The sequence below is a fragment of the Triplophysa rosa genome, linkage group LG11 (genome assembly GCF_024868665.1).
Source record: "Triplophysa rosa linkage group LG11, Trosa_1v2, whole genome shotgun sequence".
NCBI classification, from domain to species: domain Eukaryota; kingdom Metazoa; phylum Chordata; class Actinopteri; order Cypriniformes; family Nemacheilidae; genus Triplophysa; species Triplophysa rosa.
Genome location: NC_079900.1, coordinates 12,453,839 through 12,478,903, shown reverse-complemented (window position 1 = coordinate 12,478,903; position 25,065 = coordinate 12,453,839). Strand labels below are relative to the sequence as shown.

The following is a 25,065-nucleotide window of genomic DNA, read 5'->3' as shown; positions in this document are numbered from 1 at the left end:
CACGTACATATACGGAATGCTGTGTGTTTACGGGTCAAACAGGTATGTGCTGTCCAGAGGTGAGAACGTGAGGAGCGCCAAATTCACACCGGTGTCAGAAACCTTTTTGCCAAACACCAAACCCACACACAGGTAGGCATTTAAGACGTCATGTCATATTTCTATGTTAAAATAAAGAATTACAATTTAGCTATGGTTTAAAGCATAACTTAAGTCGGTCAATTGTCCGTGTTAATTGATGGCGTGTGAGTAATACGGTGTCCTATTCTCGAGTGTTTTTGGAAAGTGGTCAACTGTCAAATGTAGAAAAAGTGAACTTTGTTTTTATTTTTCAACATAGTTAGTGGATCGAGACACCTCAATGTTGATTAACACACTAGGCAATAAACTATGCCTATTTGATGCATAAACAAACTATGCATCAAATCTAAACTTTTTGTCTTGGTTCAAAATTGTGCTACACAACATGCACAATTTTTAAGGTTATCTTAAGAAGTGTAGTTCTCGAGTGCTGGTGAATTATAGAAATCTTTATCATAGCGAAGTCATCAAATCAAACAATGACGTTGGTGTGCGCGCGGTCATCTCGATACAGCGTTTACCAGCATATTCTGTGATTTTTGCTTTTGTTTTCAAACTGTCTTCCTCATCTTTCAGTCACCGTATTTCTCAGGAAGGTTTACAAAAAATGTATCAGCCTCGCTCCCAAACTACACATACAGGATAAACTTGTCTCTAGGTTCTGTTCCAATGTTTCGCAAGTATACGTACTCTGGTCACTGAACAACTGAGTAATGCATGAAACGGTGTCAATGAACACAACCACGGAAACTCTGGAATGTTTCAATTAAACGTCTTGGTTGCAGAGAAAATGTTGACTCAATGTATCTGTAAAGTTAAACAAGCCATTTTAAATCCCTGTTTGATCACCAGGATACACACAAACTGACAAAAATGTATCCATCCATAATCATTTCCATAAAAAAACTCCCTGTGAAGAAGTGCACCATATTTAAGAATATCACAGCACAATCCTTTTCGGACAAATGTAAACGAGAAAAAATAGGAGTCGAGAATAATCTTGCTTTATATGTTCAGTTTTTTTGTTGAACGGATCAAAAACTTAGTTTGTAATGTAAATGCGCCACTGGAGGGCATCAGTGTTGTTGTAAAAGCTTGGCTTGACTTTCTCAAAACAGAAACAAAGATGTGACACGTATTTTACTCAACACTCTCCTAAAGATATTGTTTGGCTCTGCAAACTAAACAAACCAGTGCAGAATTCAGTACCTGGCTATTTGAAACCTGTTCCTATGAGTGAATAACACCACATTCTGCAATCTTTGTCAATTATGCAGTGTTGTGTAAAATGCTGTGTGCTGTGTCTGCAGTACAGTGATGGCAGAGGCACACCAGGCTGTAGCGTTTCAGTTTACCATCACTCCGGAGGGGATCAACCTGCACCTGTCCTACCAGGCCCTCAATCAAATCTACCTCTCTGGACTGCGATCCTGGAAGAAACGCATCAGTAGGATTAGGGTCAGTGGCCTCAGTCAGTGTTTGTTTTTTAGTCTTGAAAGCTCCATTCCATGAAATCATCAAAAACGTGCAGTGTAGTTTAAGTCATTCATTTTTACCTGGTAAATTCAGCTTCAGTATTTTGCAAAGACTGTGTTTTGCGTGCAGAATGAACAATTCAATTTATTATCTTGTGGAGTATGGCATTACACCATATTATAAACGGAGAGCTTTGGTTAATATCTTTTCTGTGTCATCTACTTGGATCATATTGTGTCAGTATAACCTGTGTTTGTACACAGCTTGCATTAATACTTTACCTTTTGATTTTTTTCTTGGACAGAACAGAATTATAAAAGGTGTATACCCAGCTAGCCCTTCCTCTTGGCTTTTTGTTGTTATACCAATCTTGGCCGTTATGTACATGCAGTCCGATCCATCTTTGGGCCTCATTGATAAGATTCGAGAGCACCTGCCCCTCAGGTAACATTTTCCTTTACTCTTTAGCAGACTGATGATGACTCAAACCTCACATCTCTCCAGTAGTTACTTCCTATTTGCTCAGTGATTTATGTGTGTATAAACTGTTAATCTGGAATCTTATATTAACATACCCTTAAGGCCTGTGTGATAAAACAGTGTTTAATTCACTGCCCGTATCTGATATGGTGCTGATGGTTTCCTCTCTGTGTCTCATCTCAGTTTGTCTCTGAGCGCTCAGGGTCAGACTTTGCTGTCGGCTCTGGTGTTCAGTACTCTGCTGTGGTTGTCTCTCATTCTGACCCTGAGATTCTGTCTAAAGCTTCTCCTGTCGTACCATCGATGGATGTTTGAGCTACACGGCCGCATTTCTACCAAGACCAAAGTCTGGGCGGTCAGTGCTTTAATATGAAATATTAGGGCCCAATATTTAATAGGCCCTTGATCATCTGCTTGATAGTGCCCTTTGACCCAGTTTTTGTTTATGAACAGGAGTACGTTTTTACAACCACTATCACTAACAATTGATTTGTTCGGTCAGCATTAAGAAATATCACAAAATGTAATGTCAAACATTATTATAATTATTGCTTTAAAAATAACCATGTTAAATTAATTAAATTGCATACAGCAACAATCCAACTTTGAGAGCACTGTTTTTTTTTTGCTTTTGATTGACTGTGTCTGTCGCCTGTCCTCCCACTCAGACCCTAGTTAGGTTGCTCTCTGGTAGGAAGCCATTACTTTACAGTTATCAGATGTCTTTACCACACCTACCTGTTCCGCCCATTAAAGACACACTGGAAAGAGTGAGTCAACATTACTGCTTGTGTGTGTGTGTGTGTGTGTGTGTGTGTGTGTGTGAAAGCGTGTTTTTTGAGTTGTCTCTGAGAAGTGTTGTATATAAATAGACATGATTTGGGATGTGAAAACCTCTCTCTGTATGGCTCTTTGTTTTAGTATCTTGAATCAGTAAAGCCGATGCTGAGTGCGGCTGAATTTCAGCGAATGACGAAACTTGCCGCTGAGTTCGAGAACAGTCTGGGCAGTCGCCTGCAGAGATACCTCAAACTTAAAGCCCTGTGGGCCACAAACTATGTAGGTGCTTAAATCTGAATGACACCTAATTGTAATTCGGTCCTGATTATCATGAGAATGTAAATGCACACAATTCCTTAGACTGACAATTGCCACATTTTTCTGGGGTCAAATTTTTCTTTTCTTATCTCTCATCTCTCTTTGTTTCACCAGGTTAGTGACTGGTGGGAAGAGTATGTTTACCTCCGAGGGCGGGGTCCCATTATGGTTAACAGTAACTACTATGGAATGGTATGTGTGTCTATAATATTACTTATCACTGCTTTTTCATTACTATTACATTATCACTTCCATGTCATTTTTTGTACATGTTTTAAATTAATTAATATTTATTATCACTGAATAGCACTGTGTTTGTATAACGTATCTGAGCCGGCTTATCCTGCAGCGACTCATCAGCTATCTGTTTGTTACTGTTAACAGTAAACATTTCAGTTGTAATGTAATTTAATGTAATGTATTTGTACAATGGTTATAATAAAAGTTAAATAAAAGCATGACTGCACAGCAAAATCACCGGTGTTAAAAATGGTCAAATTAACTCTCATAGTGTATATATAATCCACACATTGAGAGTGTGGATTATATATACAATGTGAGTGTTAATTTGACATTTTTTAACACTGGCGATTTTACTGTGTGTGATATGCAAATCTTTATTTTATGATAAGCACCATATTACCATATCTTGTATTCATGTGCTTCAAACAAAATGTCACATGGGATTTCAAGTGTGTGTTAGCATTCTAGAAACTAGAGGATGAAATTAGCCAAAATGTAATTAGTTACATTTACACACGGACAGGGTTCCCTGATGTTTTATTGTGTATTCTATGCATAGGACTTCTTGTATGTGACGCCCACAGCTAACCAGGCAGCTCGAGCTGGAAACACCATTACAGCCCTTTTTCTCTATCGCCGCAAGGTCAATCGAGAAGAGCTCAAACCTGTATGTTACCCACCCCAAAATCTGATCCAAATCCCTACCCAACACTGCTTCCCTGTCTGAAATACTTCAACAGTAGAAAGCACAACAGTATTCATGTCTTAACCTGTTCCTCTACTTTTGGGAAGTAAACTTGTTTCTAATTCTTTCATAATTTGTTGTACATGCAGCTTTTGTGACATCATATTAGTTATATTTTATGGAATATATATACTGTACATCAACCACCCATGTGTGTTTGTGAATTAAAATAGATTATAAACACAATTATGCAACATAATTATATGCATGTATATGTGATATTATACTTGGGTATTGTTGAACTGAGCAGCAATACTGCAAAAAGGAGATTCTGAAAAATGTGTCACAGGAAAAAGTGACAAGTCATTGAAATGATTGTATTCTGTTTTATCTAGAGTCGTATTCCTGGTACTGTCATCCCGCTTTGTGCAGCTCAATGTGAACGAATATTCAACACAACCCGGACCCCGGGAGAGGAAACTGGTATGCACACACTTGTACAGTACAGTTTAAGATGCAAATATGCATGAAAAAAAGTGATCCTGTGTCGCTGACATGTCTCGATCTTTCAGATGTACTGCAGCACTGGCAGGACAGTGAGTTCGTAGCTGTGTACCACAGGGGACGGTACTTCAGGTTATGGGTCTACCACGCAGGACGGCTGCTGTCACCCAGAGAGATCCAGTACCAGATTCAAATGATACTGGATGATCCCTCGCCTCCTTTTCCAGGAGAGGACAAACTAGGAGCACTAACTGCAGGAAACAGGTCAGGCACATAAAACTGTGTTTTTGTGTGCTATCCAGCAGGGGGCATTATGGGATATAATTTTAAGCGTGTCGTCAGCATAAGCACAATGCAGTTTCATGTTCTGGAAGTTGGCAATTTACGGCATTAAAAATTACGAACTTTCAGTTGTGAATATATTCCTCAGTAATCTGTAAACATGTACGTTATAAAAATGTAACTGATAGAACTTTGGATATAATCATTTAAACTTTTTTTAAGTTCATTGGTAAAGATTGTAGAGTTGTGCACAACTCAAGATAGTCTCAAAATACCTTGATATTTCTGTTTCAAAAAAAATCCACTGTTTTTTTTCCAAATGTTTTTCACAGCGCTGGTGCAAATGCTGTCATAAATAGATGATCATCTTGATGATCATTCTAATGTTATAAGGGCCCAGATTTAATTTTGTATTTAGATTTTAATATATTTGAACAGAAATACAGGCATGGGATATTTGCCCCAGTATTGTGTTAGTAGGAATGTAATATATATGGGCGGCCCACCAACCCATGTATGAAGTTGTGTGGTAAGAAAAGGTATGCGCATTGCCTGGCAATCAAACCTATAATTAAAGGGATACTCCACCCAAAAATGAAAATTCTGTCATGAATTACTCACCCTCTGGTTGTTCCAAACCTCTATACATTTCTTTGTTCGGTTAAAAACAAATAAAGATATTTGGAAGAATGTTAGCTACTGACAGGTCTTAGACATCATTGACTACCATATTAGGAAAAAATAAAATGGTAGTCAAAGGTGTCCCAGAACTGTTTGCTTTTATAAATTCCTCAAAATATATTCTTTTGTGCTCAACAGAACAAAAAAATATACAATAATTTTTCCTACTATTGTAGTCAATGGTGCCCCAGAACTGTCAGTTGCTAACATTTTTTCCAAAGATCTTTCTTTGTGTTCAACAGAACAAAGAAATTTATACAGGTTTGGAATAACTTGAGAGAGAGTAAATGAAGACAGAATTGTAATTTTTGGGTGGAGTATCCCTTTAAGGTTAAAGGAGTAGTAAATTCCATTCAATGTTGACTTTATAGGTCAAAGAATTTTGCAAAGAGTAGATAAAAGTCTAAAAATCTGGGTATAACTGAAGGCCAGACTACCAGAGGGTGTGTTGCATAGGTTTAATTGTGTATATTGGAAGAAGGCAGATGGAATATTGCAGTATTCCAAATTTCATATGACATGTCTACTGTTTGGCACTCAGACAAGAAGTCTATGCATGCTGCGCAGTAGATTGTTGCACACTGATTTTAAAAGAACACAAGCAGCTATATTTAACAGTTGTCGGTCTAGTGGACCCACAACATTATTCAGGTTTTAAATCAATACAGATATACATATTTATGTAAAATACTTTACAGATGTTTACTTTAGCCCCATTTACAGTAAAACAGTAACAATTATAGTAACAGCGAATGGTTTATCACTGTAATGGGGACCGAAAGCAAACATTCAAGGAGGGTTTAGTGGAGTGGGGCAGCTTGCATATTAATGATTCCATTTTGCACATCCTGTAGAGTCTGTTTCTAACTGAAACCTAAACTTGTATAGGCAGGACAGCTGCCTTGTAAATCCATTAATCCTGATTTGAGCTTTCGTTTTGAAAATGAAAGAATCAAGAATGAGATGGCAAGAATCTGCTTGCACTGTTAAATAGCTCAGTTTCATTAAATGTCTGTTGTTCAGTAACAGGATTCTTCATGGGGAATATTTAAACACAACTGTCAATAATTACTTTATTAGATTATTAATTTCACATTTCAATCTTGACTGAGGCGTAAAATGTCTGGTCCATGTTTGGTCAAAGTCTGTGTAATTTATGAAAAATCAGATTATCTGAGAAAAATTTCATTCTATAATTGTATGAAACCTATCAATCATACTTTGAACTTATGGCCTTTCTTATTTATGACACTACATTATTATAAATAGAAGTATGTCATATATTTAAAATATAATTTAATTGTTGATTAAAAATACCTGTTTGTTAATTCATCTTGTTAAAACTGAAACATAATTTTATCTAATGTAGGGTTGGGCCGATAGATGATGCCACCGTCCATCGCCAATGGCTGCAAGTGACGATGACGATGTTGAGCCGGCATTGTGATTCTAACAAATGTTTCACTTCCGTCAAGTGACGCAGGCTGCAAGTTGCATTGTAAACTAATATAAACAAGGCTAAGGGGCTTATAAACTGTACAGATCAGACTGGCCTGACTTTATAACTTTGGAGCTTGCGCTGTATAAAGATGCGTGTCTGCACAGCCAACGTTGTATAAAGAACACGCGTGTCGGCGCAGCTCACATTGTATAAAGAAGACGTGCCTCACTTTATAACTTTTTTGGTAGGCCTTTATGTATAATGCATTATAAAGGGTTATTAAAGGGTATTATTCATTATAATTGTTCATAATATACAAACCCGATTCCAAAAAAGTTGGGACACTGTACAAATTGTGAATAAAAAAGGAATGCAATAATTTACGAATCTCATAAACTTATATTTTATTCACAATAGAATATACAGTAGATAACATATCAAATGTTGAAAGTGAGACATTTTGAAATGTCATGCCAAATATTGGCTCATTTTGGATTTCATGAGAGCTACACATTCCAAAAAAGTTGGGACAGGTAGCAATAAGAGGCCGGAAAAGTTAAATGTACATATAAGGAACAGCTGGAGGACCAATTTGCAACTTATTAGGTCAATTGGCAACATGATTGGGTATAAAAAGAGCCTCTCAGAGTGGCAGTGTCTCTCAGAAGTCAAGATGGGCAGAGGATCACCAATTCCCCCAATGCTGCGGCGAAAAATAGTGGAGCAATATCAGAAAGGAGTTTCTCAGAGAAAAATTGCAAAGAGTTTGAAGTTATCATCATCTACAGTGCATAATATCATCCAAAGATTCAGAGAATCTGGAACAATCTCTGTGCGTAAGGGTCAAGGCCGGAAAACCATACTGGATGCCCGTGATCTTCGGGCCCTTAGACGGCACTGCATCACATACAGGAATGCTACTGTAATGGAAATCACAACATGGGCTCAGGAATACTTCCAGAAAACATTGTCGGTGAACACAATCCACCGTGCCATTCGCCGTTGCCGGCTAAAACTCTATAGGTCAAAAAAGAAGCCATATCTAAACATGATCCAGAAGCGCAGGCGTTTTCTCTGGGCCAAGGCTCATTTAAAATGGACTGTGGCAAAGTGGAAAACTGTTCTGTGGTCAGACGAATCAAAATTTGAAGTTCTTTTTGGAAAACTGGGACGCCATGTCATCCGGACTAAAGAGGACAAGGACAACCCAAGTTGTTATCAGCGCTCAGTTCAGAAGCCTGCATCTCTGATGGTATGGGGTTGCATGAGTGCGTGTGGCATGGGCAGCTTACACATCTGGAAAGGCACCATCAATGCTGAAAGGTATATCCAAGTTCTAGAACAACATATGCTCCCATCCAGACGTCGTCTCTTTCAGGGAAGACCTTGCATTTTCCAACATGACAATGCCAGACCACATACTGCATCAATTACAACATCATGGCTGCGTAGAAGAAGGATCCGGGTACTGAAATGGCCAGCCTGCAGTCCAGATCTTTCACCCATAGAAAACATTTGGCGCATCATAAAGAGGAAGATGCGACAAAGAAGACCTAAGACAGTCGAGCAACTAGAAGCCTGTATTAGACAAGAATGGGACAACATTCCTATTCCTAAACTTGAGCAACTTGTCTCCTCAGTCCCCAGACGTTTGCAGACTGTTATAAAAAGAAGAGGGGATGCCACACAGTGGTAAACATGGCCTTGTCCCAACTTTTTTGAGATGTGTTGATGCCATGAAATTTAAAATCAACTTATTTTTCCCTTAAAATGATACATTCTCTCAGTTTAAACATTTGATATGTCATCTATGTTGTATTCTGAATAAAATATTGAAATTTGAAACTTCCACATCATTGCATTCTGTTTTTATTCACAATTTGTACAGTGTCCCAACTTTTTTGGAATCGGGTTTGTATGTTGTAATACATTATATGCTGTTGTAAAGAGTTATAACCAAAATAAAAGTGCAAAGTGTAACAATGAATTGATAAGCATTATAATGTATTAACTGTAGTAATAATTATTCATGACACATTACAATGCATTAAAAGGTGCAAAAACTACTTTTATAATGCATTATACGTAAATGCTTTGGGCAAAGTGTTACCACTTTTTTATTGAAAAATAGAATAACAATTCAATCAAGCCTCACTTTATAACTGTGACTTTATAATTGTGTCTACACTGGACAATAGAACGCATTAAAAACCCATTAAAAACACACGGCTGAATTTATAACTATAAATATATACTGTATATAGAGGCCTATATATATAATGTATAAAGAAGATGCGTCTCAGCGCAGCTCGTGCCTATACGCGCCTCACTTTATAACGCTGCAGGGCGATGTCATCGTCCATCGCAATGTTTCACTGTAAATATCATCCGATGCCAACTTGATAGACATCACCCAACCCTATCGCCCAACCCTAATCTAATCAATAATCTAATTTTACATTGTCCAATCTAATTGGACAATGTAAAGAATGAGAAAAACTCAAAATCTTCTTCCTCATTTAAACCAGATAGAATCTTTTTAACATGTTTTCTCTTTTAGTATCACTGTTGTAAAAGAGGTAGTACAATAGATGGTACAAGGAAGTCGTACCTTTTCACATGTTTTTTCAGTTTTATGTTTAAATATCTCATACAGCTAATCATGCTGCTTTAAATGTGTCTTTAGCAACCTTCTCTGTGTGTCCTTTAGGGTGCCCTGGGCTCGGGTCCGAAAGCAGTACTTCAGCTCGGGAGTTAATAAGAAATCACTGGACTGTATTGAGAAAGCTGCTTTTTTTGTCACACTTGATGATCAGGAAGAAGGCATGATGGGAGAAGAATCTTCTGGGAATTTGGGCCGCTATGCCAAATCCCTCCTGCATGGCAAATGTTACGACAGGTGACTGAGCGGCATATTTCGATGATATCTGAGAACTTAATTGGACACGTTGCATGTATAAGACCTTTGTTTTTGTTTCCTCTCTCAGGTGGTTTGATAAGTCTTTTTCTATTGTGGTGTATAAGAACGGAAAGAGCGGGCTGAACGCAGAACATTCTTGGGCTGATGCTCCTATTGTGGCACACTTGTGGGAGGTGAGGGGGCATTGATGAACTTTAACAACAAGGGTCTTGTCATGGTCGCTATGTGTGAAATCCTGTTTCTGTATTTAGCACCAGACCACTGAATATTTCTTTAAGCGGTCAACCACATTCATGCATTTTCATTTTTCAGTGGGTGGTCTACGGACAAAGTCAGTTTTGATCTCCCCCACAAGCTTTTTGCGAAGGACATAAGCCCTTTATTTTTTTCCATTTACACTGCCGGGTTAACACTCAACTAACAATGCAGTAAGAGTTTAGAGGCCCAGATCATCGAGTCTTTCGAGAAAATACATAATGTTCTCCACTATTTGCTCTATTTGCTCTCCTTCTGATCTCATTGCGGTCTAGAATTGCTGTTGAGATATTATCGAGATATTAACAGATTTGTCTTTCTTGTGGATCTTTCAGTACACTCTTGCCACAGACAAGTTTCAGTTGGGTTACATGACAGACGGAAACTGTAGAGGAGAGGTCAGGCACTTCTTACCACATCCACAACGCTTGAACTGGGACATACCGGCAGAGGCAAGATATCTAGATATGTTTTAAAATATACTTTAACATTCTTATAATTTCACATTTAATCTTCAAATTAATGTAGAAACAACAGATTTCTTTAACAGCATCATTTTATAAAAGCCAACATTCTGATATTAGTACTGTAACTGATGTCTCTATTAAATTGATATTTTTTTATTTTAACATTAACTATAGCCATTCAAAAGTATAATTGAGAGCTATCATGTCTAACAGATAGGATATATACAGAAATTGAATAGAAGTTCTCAAACACTTAAACAGTCTTTAATGCTAAATTGTAAATTAAATACAGAAGAATTCTCATTAAAGCTACAAAACACATTGAATTCCTCTTTTCTTTTGTTCTTTGATTAACATTAGTGACAGGAGTCACAGCAGTAGGTTTAAGAATGCGGCCTTTTTAAGAGCTGTGTCACTCCCATTTTCACAACTCTTTGCGTTCATTTAAGTTTTTATTTAACACGTTGAAGTCTATGCTTACGAAAATGCTAGACAAAACGGGCTTTCTGTCTTTCTGTCATAATCTTGTGTGGTTTTATTCATTCAAGCACGAAAGAGAACTTAAAGGCGGGGTGTCCGATTTCTCTTAGCCATTGTTGATGTTCAAATCACCAAAACAAACACACCCCTACCCCCATCTTTTGCTTTCGTCAGCGCTCGGCTCAGCTAATGTCTGTCCTGTGCACTGTGCACCTTACTGCTGATTGGCTACAAGGTTGTTTTGGTACTCGGCCCGACTCAGTTGTCTAAAGAGTAATTCGGAAATCGGTTACCCCGCCTTTAATTGGTTTAAAAGCCTGTACACGAATAAGAGCGTGATTATATTATGTAACCTAGACAAAGGATTTCAAAACAAACGGATGCTGCGTTAATTGCATTAAATATTTTTAACGAGTAATCGGAAAAAAAAATAATTGCATGCGTTAACGTGTTAACGTTGACAGCCCTAGTTTTTAGCCGATTCTTAAAGATGGCTACAGAATCTGCTGATCTGTTGAACACAAAAGAAGATATTTTGAAGAATGTAGGACAGCAAACAGTTCTGGGGCACTTTTGACTACCATTGTAATTTTTTATACTGCAGTAGTCAATGGGGTCCAAGAACTGTTTGGTTACAAGCATTCGACCAAATATCTTTCTCTGTGTTCAACCAAACAAAGACATTTTTACCGTTTTGGAACAACTAGAGATTCATGACAGAATTTTCATAACAATTGGACATTCACTCTGTCTTGGTGAAGACAGGGTGGGACATGCAGGTACTGAGTTTATCAAGACAATCTTTCAGGTGCCCTTATTGAGAAAACTTATATAAGAGAATATAAGAGAAAACTTTCATGTTTTAAATTTTTTTAAGGGTTAGTGCTTTGCATCGACCCATGATGTAAAGCTTTCTATGCAGGGTGTTTTCTGGTTATTAACTAGTGCTGTGTCTCTTTTACAGTTGATCCCTCATGTTTATTATTTTAACAATTAGAAGTAGCTCTGATCAACCAAGCTCTGCATGGGACTTTCCGCATGCTTTTGCACGGGGAGATTTGAAGATGGGTCTGTTGGTTTTTAGGGGATTTCCCATGCGCAGTAGATTGTTATAGATTAGCACTGGGGATTTTTATCTTATTTGCTTGAGCATTGTTGCAAACGTGAAAAAAGGGATTTGTTTCAAGGGATGTTGGGTACGTTCTAAAGTGTGAGTACATGTTTAAAATGATCCGTACTAGAAGCTGAGGGTATGCAACACGTGCTAAACTTAAACATTGAGAAGAAACCCATTATAGCTACAGATACCACAAACATTGACCGTGCCTGTCTTTACTAAGTTAAAGGTCCAATGTGTAATTTTTTGGAGGATCTATTGACAGAAATGCAATATAATATACATAACTATGTCTTCAGAGGTGTATGAAGAGCTTACATAATAAAGCGTTATGTTTTTATTAGCTTAGAAGGAGCTATTTCTATCTACATACACCACGGGTCCATTGCATGGAATTCACCATGTTGTTTCTACAGTAGCCCTAAATGGACAAACAGCTCTACAGAGTGCGTTTCTTAAATACTTTATCTCCTTCTGCAAAGAAGCGAAAACGTGACGACATCTTAATAATGTGTCAGCCACCATAGTGCTTCGAAAGGGAGGAGTGAGCAGTGGAGTTAGCCGTTGGTTGCAATTCGCAACCTCACCACTAGTATGATAATACATTTTAAACAGCTTTTCTTTTGCATGTTGTAGTTTTTAGGTAGGACCCATGAGTGTAGAGGGTCTGTTGGAGTATTTCATTTTTTTCCAGAAACTGTATATATGTAACTGTGGTTCAGTTGCATTTTTCTTCTCACTACAGTCCTTCAAATAAAAAACTAAGAAATGAATGTTTTTGCTGTGTGCAGCTGTTCTGACAGTGTGCAGTTGAACACATTATATAATAGTTTAGAATGTCATCATGGTAAGTTGAATGAAGAGTGTTCAGCCACAGTCATACAGTGATGTGATGATCTCTTCTTTCTTTTATAGGTTCAGGCTCAAATATTTGACTCTCTTGCTGTTGCACAAGCACTCGCTGATGATGTTGACTGCTACGTATTTCCCTTCAGAGAGTTTGGCAAGGGTCTTATTAAGAAAATGAAAACCAGCCCGGACTCCTTCGTGCAGCTGGCCCTGCAGCTGGCCTATTACAGGGTATTGTCGTCACATCTAGTCACAAAGAATTAATAGATGTTTCAGCGAATATACAGTTGAAACATCTTTCTTATGCTAAGAAAGTCTTGCATTCCTATTTGGTAAATTATGGCCCTAGTAAATTAGAACCACTTGTGTGTCTCACACAATGAATCCATACATTACTTTCATATTTCAAGAACAAAAGCAGGGTTATTTTTCAAGAAATGCGTTTCAATTTGCTCAAATAAGTTTTTTTCCATTACTACTTTGTGCTTTAGAATAAAGGAGCGTTCTGTCTCACATATGAAGCCTCTATGACACGTCTGTTTCGTGAGGGTCGCACAGAGACTGTACGCTCTTGCTCGAATGAAAGCTGTGACTTTGTCCATGCGTTGGATGCAGAAGAGGTGGGACCAGTACTTACAATCTGTTACACGTGTCTCATACAACTTTAAAACTCTAATGAGCTTTGGGTTGAGTTTAATGCACCCTGAATATTTACACTACTTTAGGATATTGCATTATCTATCTGCTAGAAAGATTCAAATACTAATGTACAATTTGATTTTGCATTATTATGTTATTTACATATTCACATGTATTTACATAACAGCGAGTTGAGCAAGTGACATTCCACTTATTACAGTTAATAGCAAAGAATGTATAGATTTACACTGATATTTCGTGTTGATACACTAAAGCCAAAAATATAAAAACTTTTTAAAAACACTTTATATGAAAATATGAAAAACAATTATATGGAGTAAAAAATAGTCTCTTTATAAGGATATTTGTCTTATTTTTTGGTGTTGGTTATAAGCCCTCATGGCAATGAGCATCTCTCCGCATTTGAGATTCTTTTTTTTTTGTCTTTAGCATTTTTTGTTATAGTTTGACCAGACATTGGGACACAAACACCTATACTTTATATGCACCATATGGAAAAGGTCTTGGCCTGCTTTCACTCTATGTTGTTTTTAGCCTGGTGATCTAAGATTAAACACATGTAACCTTTCACAATATTTCATTTGCCCCAATTTCTATTTGTAGGACCGAGAACATTGTCTCAAACTGTTCCAAAAAGCTGCTGAGAAGCATCAGAATCTCTACCGTCTGGCCATGACTGGCTCAGGCATTGATAGACACCTCTTTTGCCTTTATGTGGTCTCCAAATACCTGGGGGCGGAGTCGTCTTTTCTTAAAGAGGTCAGTGTGAATTTGTGTTGGGGTGGCTGATTCATAACATCCATACTATATTTGTACAGGATATATATATATATTTTTAGAAATAGTATGCTAGATATTTGTCATCAAAAATAGATTGACATTTAAGATCGTCTTTAAGTTACCCACATACAGGATGTGAATTAGTGTGAATTGGAGGCGAATGTTAAGAATAGTTTGTGTCAGAAGTGTTTTTGACCTTGTTTTGGAAGCAGATATGCTTAGAGAAGATTGTTGCCTTAGTAGATTGTTATCTTTTGAAACACCAATGTGGGATGTAAAGGGGCTGTTTTAATGGACGCTTTCTGAGATTAGTGTTAGTGTACATAGTAGGGGTGGAGCCGAACCTGAATACGGTATTCGGAAAGGCACAAATAGCGTGTTTTTTACTAATACTTATTTCGAACAAATACTTAAAAAAATATTTGTATTCGGGAACAAGAAAAACTTTATATCAAAAAGCTGCGTTTTCTCATGAGACCGCAGTGCATGCCCGCATGAGTGAGTGAGTGACATTCAGGAGTCGGGGGGGTGGGGGGTAAAAGAGGTGACTGACACAGGCTGCTCCACACAGCAACAGAGAAGGCTCGGCTGAGCGAAAAAAGACTTCACTGCGTGCATCACTATTTTTGTTGAATAGATTTTTGTACCTTAACTGGGTTCCGGAGGCAGTTTATAACTTTCGGGAAGCGGAGTTTGATCGGGAGATTATTCCATTACGCTGCATTATTGACGTCTGCAGTCGGGTGCTCTCATGTTCACTCTGTTTACGTAGCTCTGTTAGATCCAATATTGCATATCCATAATTATTATAATGAATATAATTAAAGAATACTCACACTATAACGTAAATTAGAAGTGTAATGCAAACAAACTGGATTTTTACGCCTATTTTGAATTTTACTCGAATACAAATACAAATACAAATACTTCCCCCCCCTCAACAAATACAAATACAGATACAAATACCGGCTGTTTTGCACACCCTTAGTACATAGGAATGTTATCTAGAATGTCCTGAATAGACGGACAAATGCAGTACATATATTATGGCACAGCTGCCTGATGTAATTCTGTAAATAAAACTGGTTTGCATTCATTTTCATGCACTGCACCTTAACACAGTGACATAGAGTGACGGGTGACCTGACAGACAACTATCTGTCCAGTACTGTTCTGTTCACACAGTAGGGCTTTGCTGTAAATGCGATCATGAACATTTACAGGTGTGAGTTCGGTTGCATAATGTGGTTGTCACTCCCATAAATAACTGAACTGTTTGTGAATGTAACCATATTAAGGACTCAAATGCAGAACTGGCAACCATATTCTGGAGCTGTGTGACCATGGCCTAAGATGCACATTTAAGAAAGTTGACCAGGCCTAAATTTCACTGCAAGAAGTATTAGAAAATCTGTAGTGAAATAAAAAAAAATGGTAATAGTAAAGTACAAAATAATAATAGAAGGTAAAATACTTAGTTTTATCAAAACTTTTAATAACTAAAACTAAGTAGGATTAAAAAAGAGGTATGTTGTCCTGTGGTAAAGTAGGGGCAATGTACATTAAAAAATTTGCCAACTGAGTGAAAGATACATGACAGGGTGTGAGATAGACATGTCCATGTAAGGCGCAGGGGCGTAAATCTCATTTAACAGTGGGGGGACAATAAACATCAAATTTCTCAAGAGCAATTTTTGAAGGGGACACAAATAATACAGTCAAAATTGTACTTACTATGACATAAAGCGACAATATGCGTTAGGTTCATAGGTTTATCATGCAGACTTGCAGTCATATTATAACTGAACTGAACTGCCATGTACTGTAATACAAGTGAACAATATAGAGAATATAACAGAATAAAGCTGTTTCCATTTCCATTTTTTTTGTCTCGGTTGTCAAGACAGGAAACAAGTATAAAAACACACTACCCATGATACTTCATGTTAACAATGAGTCACTTTTTAAATTTTATCCTGATTTATACTGCAACATCGTCTGACAAAGTCACCATACATCTACATTAAAGAGTGGTGGTTATTTTCCCATGTAGTGCACTGCCTCCGCCAACAAACTATGTGCATAGATGTACTGTGTTCATGTTCGTGTACCCAAACAGTCAGTAACAGTGACAGATGCTAAAATTCTGTGTTGTACTCGTTGATGAATCGTCGAGTTTCAGTCAACTGCATGTTTAGCTTATCCGCCGCGCACACACTGCACAAAATAGATGGTGAGAAAACGAGCTTGTCCAACTGAATGAAAGCTGTGCACCTTTTGTGGACAAAAGGGGTCTGAAATTCGCCAAATATAGTGCCAAAGTCACTAAATTGTCACCGGTATGTGCACGACTGTGTGTGACAAGGGACCTGGGGCTGGTGTTGTGCCGAGAAATGCACCCCTGCTAGATTATGCACCTCCTTCAATAACACGCTGTCCAATTGGCTAATTCTAACCCCTCCCCTAACACCTAATCGTCACCCTAACCATTGTGGGGAGGGGGGGGTGCATAATCTAGCAGGGGTGCATTTCTCGGCACAACACCTGGTCGCCACAAATAAAACAATACATGGGAAACGGCTTTGGCGTGTTAGTTGCAGTGTGTGACGTACTATGCAACAAGCTATTGTAAACAAGCTAACGTTAACTAAGTTATGTTTTAATCGCTAACATAGCAGATTCATGGAAATACATCAGTAATTAGCCTTTTTTGCCACATTTAATTTATTAATGAATCAGCATCAACTACATTAAAGAGAATCACTTCATTTAACGTGAATAAAATAGCCTTCTTACTGGAGTTCAACAACCACTGCTGAACTGAGCCGCATACCTTACTCATGTGTAGCTTAGCTGAGATGAACGGGAAAGCAGGCAGTGGGCCAAACCACTGTGAGGCAGTGGAGGGGGAACTCAACTCAGCATTTTTTGCGTTTGTATTTTTTTCGAATTACACAATTAGTTTAGATATGCATAAATATATTTAGCACAATAGACAGGTTGGGATTAATGATTTGGGGGGGACAACCCTCGGATGGAGGGGGACGTGTCCCCTCCGTTTCCCCAGGATTTACGCCCCTGGTAAGGCGTAGGAAGGCTTAAAGAAAAAAGCTCCTGGCTAACAAATTCCCTTTTGGCCAACAAACTACAGTGTTGGAAAAACATTCTGCTTTAGGGCTTTTTCTCTGCTACGGGCACAGGATGACTTCACCGCATTGAGGGGCTGAGGGATGGACCAGTGTACCGTAAAATCTTGGACGAGAACCTCCTCCCCTTAACTAGATCACTGAAGATGGGTCGTGGATGTGCCTTTAACATGACAAAGACCCAAAACATTATTGCCAAGACAACCAAAAAGTGGCTTAAGGAGAAGCACATTAAATGTCCTAGCCAGTCTCTAGACCCTAGTCCTGTAGAACATCTGTGAAGGAGGCGAAAACTCCAATTTGCTGAGCGACAGCCAAGAAACCTTAAAGATTGACAGAGGAGTGGACTAAAATGTATCCTGACACGTGCAAACCTGGTGACCAACTATCAGAAATGTCTTACCTCTGTGCTTGCCAACAAGGGTTTCTCCACCAAGTACAAAGTTATGTTTTCTCGAGGATCAAATACTTATTTCACTGACTGAAATGCAAATCAATTTATAACCTTTATATAACATTTTCCCCAGATTTTTTTTATATTCTGTCTCTATCAGTTAAAATAAACCCACCATAAAAATGATAGACCCTTCATTTCTTTGTAAGCAGGCAAATTTACAAAATCAGCAGGGGATCAAATAATTATTTCCCTCACTGTATGTACCTGTTTGCTTCATGGCCGCAGATAAATTGGTCCTTCATGAACAGCTGTTTTACTGCAACATCTGTAGATGCAGGGAGAGAAAAAGTACTTTCCGGTTTGGATTGGAGCAATTTCAGAATGCTGTTCACGGCCTCTGTATACAACGTTTCAGCGGATGCGCGCGTGCCTGACCCCCAGTTATCTTCCGGTTTGTGTTTGGCTGGTGTCTAATAATATAACTATTTATATTTAATTGAAGTTATGTTAATGAAAATTGTAAAAAGTGCTATATAAATAAAGTTGAGTTGAGTTAATATTCATTTATATTATTATTTTATTGTATAATAATTTTATTAAATAAACAAATTTTTTAATTTTGTTGTATGTTCATTTTATTAAAAAAACTATTTGTTGAATGGGTCATGTACAGCCGTGCCCAAAAGTTTTGAGAATGACACAAATATGAATTTTCACTACTACTGCTAGTCTAACTGAAGTCTACTGCTTCAGTGATTTTTACATGTTTTTGTCAGATGTTTCTATGGTATACTGAAGTATAATTACAAGCATTTCATAAGTGTCAAAGGCTTTTATTCACAATTACATTAAGTTTACGCAAAGACTCGATATTTGCAGTGTTGACCCTTCTTTTTCAAGACCTCTGCAATTCGCCCAGGCATGCTGTCAATCAACTTCTGGGCCACATCCTCACTGATGGCAGCCCATTCTTGCATAATCAATGCTTGGAGTTTGCCAGAATTTGTAGGTTTTTGTTTGTCCACCCGCCTCTTGAGGATTGACCACAAGTTCTCAATGGGATTAATGTCTGGGGAGTTTCCTGGCCATGGACCCAAAATGTTGATGTTTTGGTCCCCGAGCCACTTAGTTATTACTTTTGCCTTATGGAAAGGTGCTCCATCATGCTGTTCATCACCAAACTGTTCTTGGATGGTTGGGAGAAGTTGCTGTCTGAGGATGTTTTTGTACCATTCTTTGTTCATGGCTGTGTTCTTAGGCAAAATTGTGAGTGAGCCCACTCCCTTGGCTGAGAAGCAACCCCACACATGAATGGTCTCGGGATGCTTTACTGTTGGCATGACACAGGACTGATTGTAGCGCTCACCTTTTCTTCTCCGGACAATCTTTTTTCCAGATTCCCCAAAGAATCGGAAAGGGGATTCATCAGAGAAAATGACTTTACCCCAGTCCTTAGCAGTCCAATCCCTGTACCTTTTGCAGAATATCAGTCTGTCCCTGATATTTTTCCTAGAGAGAAGTGGCTTCTTTGCTGCCCTTCTTGACACCAGGCCATCCTCAAAAAGTCTTCGCCTCACTGTGCGTGCAGATGCACTCACACCTGCCTGCTGCCATTCCTGAGCAAGCTCTGCACTGGTGGTACCCCGATCTCGAAGCTGAATCAACTGTAGAAGACGATCCTGGCGCTTGCTGGACTTTCTTGGGCGCCCTGAAGCCTTCACAACAATTGAACATCGCTCCTTGAAGTTTCTGTTGATCTGATAAATGGTTGATGTAGGTGCAATCTTGCTAGCAGCAATAGCCTTGCCTGTGAATCCCTTTTTGAGCAAAGCAATGATGACTGCATGTGTTTCCTTGCAGGTAACCATGGTTAACGGAGGAAGAACAATGATTTCCAGCACCACCCTCCTTTTAAAGCTTCCAGTCTGTTATTCTAATTCAATCAGCATTACAGAGTGACCTCCAGCCTTGTCCTCGTCAACACTCTCACCTGTGTTAACCAGAGATTCACTGACAGCTGGTCTTTTTGTGGCAGGGTTGAAATGGAATGTACATGGTTTTTTTTGGACTAAGTTCATTTTCATGGCAAAGAGGTACTTCACAATAAAATTCAATTCATCTGATCACTCGTCATAACATTCTGGAGTATATGCCATTCACCATCATAAAAACTGAGGCAGCAGAATTTGTGAAAATTAATATTTGTGTAATTCTCAAAACTTTTGGCCACGGCTGTAGATTTGACGCATTTAAACAAATCCTATGGAACATTGAGATCTAAAAAAGTTAGCGGTTGAGCTTGGTATCGGAGTCTAAATTCAAAATATTGGAGAGACAAGTTTAGCCAAGTAATGGTTCTCGGTTTCATTTGATTGTTATCAGAAATAATCTACAGGCACTCTATTGTTTGTGAATGTGTACCGGAAGTTCAGTTGGGGTCACAAAAGAGCGCGTGCGCAGTAACGTTTGTTTATGTTGTTAAGATGAAACCGTCTATACAACGTTTTCAGGATTGCTGGGAAAACCTGAAATTTCCTCAGCTTTCGCAGAAAGTAAATCCGTTTTTAGACTTTTCACCTGAGCTGCAATGGGAAGTTGGGGATTGTTAAGGACTAGTCAGCTATATACAACAAAGTGTGTCATCAGTTAATCTTTAACTGTTGTGTGGTCTCAGCAGTATATGGCTCTATGTGATTTGCAGGTCTTGTCAGAGCCGTGGCGTCTCTCCACCTCTCAGACCCCTGTGCAGCAGATGGAGCTGTTTGATTTGGTCAACCATCCAGAATTCATCTCGCTGGGAGGAGGTTTCGGTCCGGTGAGCTAATTTCATAAACGCGAAGTGATCTGATCGACCCATCTGCATACACATACACAAACTGAATCTCTGACGTGCACTATTAAAAATTGTCCTGTAAAAAAACGGTAATCTACTGGCAGCTGTGGTTGCCAGCTTTATACTGTAAAATAACAGCAGGTTACTGTTATTTGAATTAACAGCATGATACTGTTTTATTAGCTACAGCATACAACTGTTATTTAGCAGCCTGATACTGTTTTAAGAACAGCATACTAATGTTACTTAGCAGCATACAGCTGTTAATTTACATACTAGTCAACTTATTTTAATTGTAATGCAATTATACCCTGCATTTTATATTTGTGGATAAAAAACAAATGAAGCCAACTTATTCTTTTTTTCATCTTCTTTATTCCTATTCAACATCAGATTTTATATGCTTTGTTTGTTACACCATAAAATGGGCAAAAATACAAGCCATCATTATAATATTTAATGCACAAACTATGGTACAACAAAAAAGCACCCATAACATATAAAAATACAAAAATGGCTTTCGTAAAGCAACTAAACAAAAACAAATAAGACACAATAAGGCATTATAAATGCCTTAACATAAAATACAAATGTAGCTTCAAATCAGTGTCACTAACCTAAAATGAAAAAAGTTAATAAAAAACATTCAATTAAAAAACAAAAAGGTTTAAAGTGATAGTTCGCCAAAAAAATTTAATTCTGTCATCATTAGCTCACTCTCTGGTTATTTCAAACTTTTATGACTTTCTTTCTTCTGTAGAACACAAAAGAAGATATTTTGAAGAAAGTTGGTAACCGAACAGCGCCGACACCCAATCACATCTAAACAATGCAAGTGAATGGGGGCCGGTTACCAACATTATTCAAAATGTCTTCCTGTGTGTTCTGCAGAAAAAAAGAAAGTTATACAGGTTTACAATGACAAGAGGGTGAGTAAATGATGACAGAATTTACATTTTTGGGTAAACTCTCACTTTAACAAACAAATGAAAACATGGTTTACAACATACAAGCCGGTTCAACAACAGTTAAAAGGTAGGTTTCTTGAAGCATCTTGGAGACTTTGCCACAGGTCTTCTGGATTTACTTCGTCTCAGTTTGTTCTGGTTCTTCATGTCATTTCAGACAGACTGGATGATGATGATGATGATGAGATCAGATCTCTATGTGGCGCACTGGCTGTTGTCAGACTCCTTGTGCAAACAAAAATCTCACTGGATTATTACAATTAATGGCAAAATGAATACTTTTAGTAAACTGATATTTCCTACTGACAGACTACAGCGAAAGATAGAAATAACTGACTTAAAACCATTTTTTAGCTGGTAAAAAAACTAGTGTTCTTATAATTTTGGCCACCTCTGTAAATGGAATCAGACTGCTTTTTGACCAAAAAAAATCACCAGAGTCTTAACCTAATGGTTTCCCTTGTGTCCTTTTTAGAGTTTTAAGGTACCCTGCTTGTGTTGACAAACAAACAGACATAATTTCTCCATTAAAATAAAAATTTGAATTATGGTCATACGAATCATATGAGTAATAAATATGTCATATTTGACGCATTCCTACACATTTGTTATAAGAACTAACAACCACAATTAATTTAAAGAAAAACTTACATTTTTTTGAAGAATATTTTTTTCTTGCTTCTCTGCAAAGTGAGCCATTAGACTTCCTCCTTGGAAAGAAATATATATTTTGGTCACATAGGTCACAGGGGTAGCACATGTTTCCCCGAAGAAATAACAGGGAAACGTTATTTAAAAGGCAGATGCAACCGATCAGTGTCTAGTTAATGATTTACCGATGCATTTGAGTCCAGCTAAAAAAGATAAAATTGTTAATGAAAGTGCAAGAGCAGCACGCCCTGTTGTGCGGCTAATAGTTATGCAATCAAGCCAGCAGTGGTTTTGAAATTGACACATGCACAGTAATCAGACAATAATTAGGGATTTTACTTATATAGGCCTACCCAGTTACCAAAACATAAATATTTAATAAACTAACTGTTTAATGTACGTATCTTACCATCAATGCATGCACACAGAAAGCTTACCATCATGTATTACAACAGCTTGACTGAATCTTTATAACTTAGCGGTATTTTTAGACATACTTGATAGCATCACTGATCTATAATAAATCAGTGGATATCATACTATATTAAATGGATTTTAAGATAATGCGAAAAATCAGACCAATTTGCAGACAATATAAATTATTTCTCACCTACATGGACAGAAAGCGCACATTAAAAGTGTAACTACACAAAAACAATAATTGATTTAGATCGTTCCCGATTCATCTTTTACACAGATATTAGTAAAACGAACAGGTTGGATTAAATTTAGGGGAATTCTTACCTTTTAGTCACAAGTATTTGAATCTCCTGTTAGCTAATACTACCCATTCACTGTTTCAGAAGTTTTCCGCTAACCAGCATATCTTAGCGTTGTTTTCAGAAATACTTTGCCTGATTGAAACAGGAAATGTTATTAAATAATAAAAACTTCACTGCATATTTAAGATCTAACATTTAATACAAAGATATTACAACCATAGATAAAGGTGCAGACGTACCTCATGCTGATAATCAAAAATGGCGCAGATGGGAAAATATGGTATAATGCTGTTAAATAACAGTGACATACTGTGGTTGTTCGACCACTAACCTGAAGTGAACAAGTCTTCCCACAATGCACTGTATAAAACAGTAACATACTGCTATTAAACGAAAACAGCATTTTGCTGTTAAATTTCCATGTAAATTAACAGGAATTTTTTACAGTGTGGTTTCTGTGTTTATTCTGTGTTCATTCTTTAAGGTGGCTGATGATGGCTATGGTGTATCCTACATCATCATGGGAGAGGAAATGATCAGCTTTCATGTGTCCAGCAAGCACTCTTGCACAGTGACTGTAAGTGCAGCTCATCTTACACCACTCAAACATGAACCTTTCAGAAATCCTCAAAATGATGCTTGCAGTTTCGTAAGTGAATTGTGTGCTGAGGGGCGGTGGCAAAATGCATATAACAATGCATTCACACAGGGCCTCAACGTTAACGCTCATTTACTTTCAATGGGTGATGTCATCAATGCGTCAAACAATGCATCAAACTGTACGTCATTTCAATGCGTTGCCAAACTGAATTGTGGGTCCGTCGGCGTTGTGTCACTGGCCTTGCTCACGGCAGAAGTTGAAACTTTTCAAGATAAACACTGCTGCATTCAGTCTTTCTGCCACTCACTGGGCATGACTCGCTTTATGTGATGTGACATATACATACCCGCTATAGCTGAGAACAAGTTTTGCTTTATTGACAGCAGTTCAAGCGCATGATGTCATTAAAGCAAAAGAAGGCCGTATTCAATTCTCAGGTTTCTGACTCCTGTTCATTTTTGTTAAAACGTGAGTTCTGACATCCAGAACATTCGGACATTATCCACAGTCTCTTAAACTCTTGCATAACTGTTGTGCCATTTCCTCTTGCTTGCAGGACTCTCGTAAATTTGGCTGTCAGATAAGTCAAGCCATGATGGACCAAATGAGTCTCCTGAGCCCAGACTTTAGGACTCCCACACAAGGCAGCCCCGATAAACGCTCATAATTCATGGATTCATAGATGTTTAAAGATGGAGGATTTCCCAAGTGTCGATTTCCCAGTGTTTATATAATTCTTAAAATATTTTCTTAAATTGGTGAGCCTCTTTAAGGTAATTTACAGTACTGTTACAGCTTTGTTGAAAACCACATTTAAAATGCTTTTACTGTTTGATAGACATCAAGGAAATAGGTGTTCATAAAAAAACGCACCTGTTCTTTTGGCAGCCCTAGACTCTGTTGACAGGGAACAGGAGTTTGGAGCAGCCTCTTTCTTTTATTAAACACTCTGTTAGTCAATTATTCTAGACATTCAGGTCTAGAGTGCTTTGAGCAGGCCTAATTTATTAGGTAAATCTGGCTAAATTAGCAGAATAGCTAAAATCACTCATGCCACCTAACATGTTTTGTTATTTTACTTTACATGAAGATAAACTGTAGAAAGGAAGAGACATTAATAATAAGTGCTATGAATAAATTAATAATTTTATGTTGTTGTGTTTGTATGTTTTACAATGTTCATTTTGAGTCTGATGACAGTTGGCAGGAAACACAGAAGTGTGCACAGTGTGTCAAATGGATTTTTAA

The 25,065-nt window shown here is 37.8% G+C and overlaps 1 protein-coding gene across 3 annotated transcripts; it reads left to right on the top strand.

Annotated features, from left to right (window-relative positions):
• Positions 1-24,967, top strand: cpt1a2b (carnitine palmitoyltransferase 1A2b). Of its 3 annotated transcripts, XM_057345753.1 has the most exons (19): positions 1-132; positions 1,392-1,539; positions 1,862-2,001; positions 2,221-2,392; positions 2,706-2,807; positions 2,959-3,096; positions 3,250-3,327; positions 3,938-4,045; positions 4,459-4,546; positions 4,636-4,831; positions 9,682-9,870; positions 9,959-10,064; positions 10,482-10,598; positions 13,126-13,290; positions 13,551-13,679; positions 14,323-14,478; positions 20,744-20,857; positions 23,701-23,793; positions 24,374-24,967. In XM_057345753.1, the coding sequence occupies exons 1-19, from the start codon at positions 17-19 to the stop codon at positions 24,482-24,484; spliced, it is 2,466 nt and encodes an 821-aa protein (XP_057201736.1). In that variant the 5' UTR covers positions 1-16; the 3' UTR covers positions 24,485-24,967. The 3 variants fall into 3 exon arrangements, with proteins under 3 accessions (XP_057201736.1, XP_057201737.1, XP_057201739.1); XM_057345756.1 differs by lacking the exon at positions 1-132 and having other exon boundaries at positions 1,432-1,539; positions 1,867-2,001; XM_057345754.1 differs by lacking the exons at positions 20,744-20,857; positions 23,701-23,793; positions 24,374-24,967 and adding an exon at positions 19,903-20,731.
• Positions 24,968-25,065: the final 98 nt, after the last annotated feature.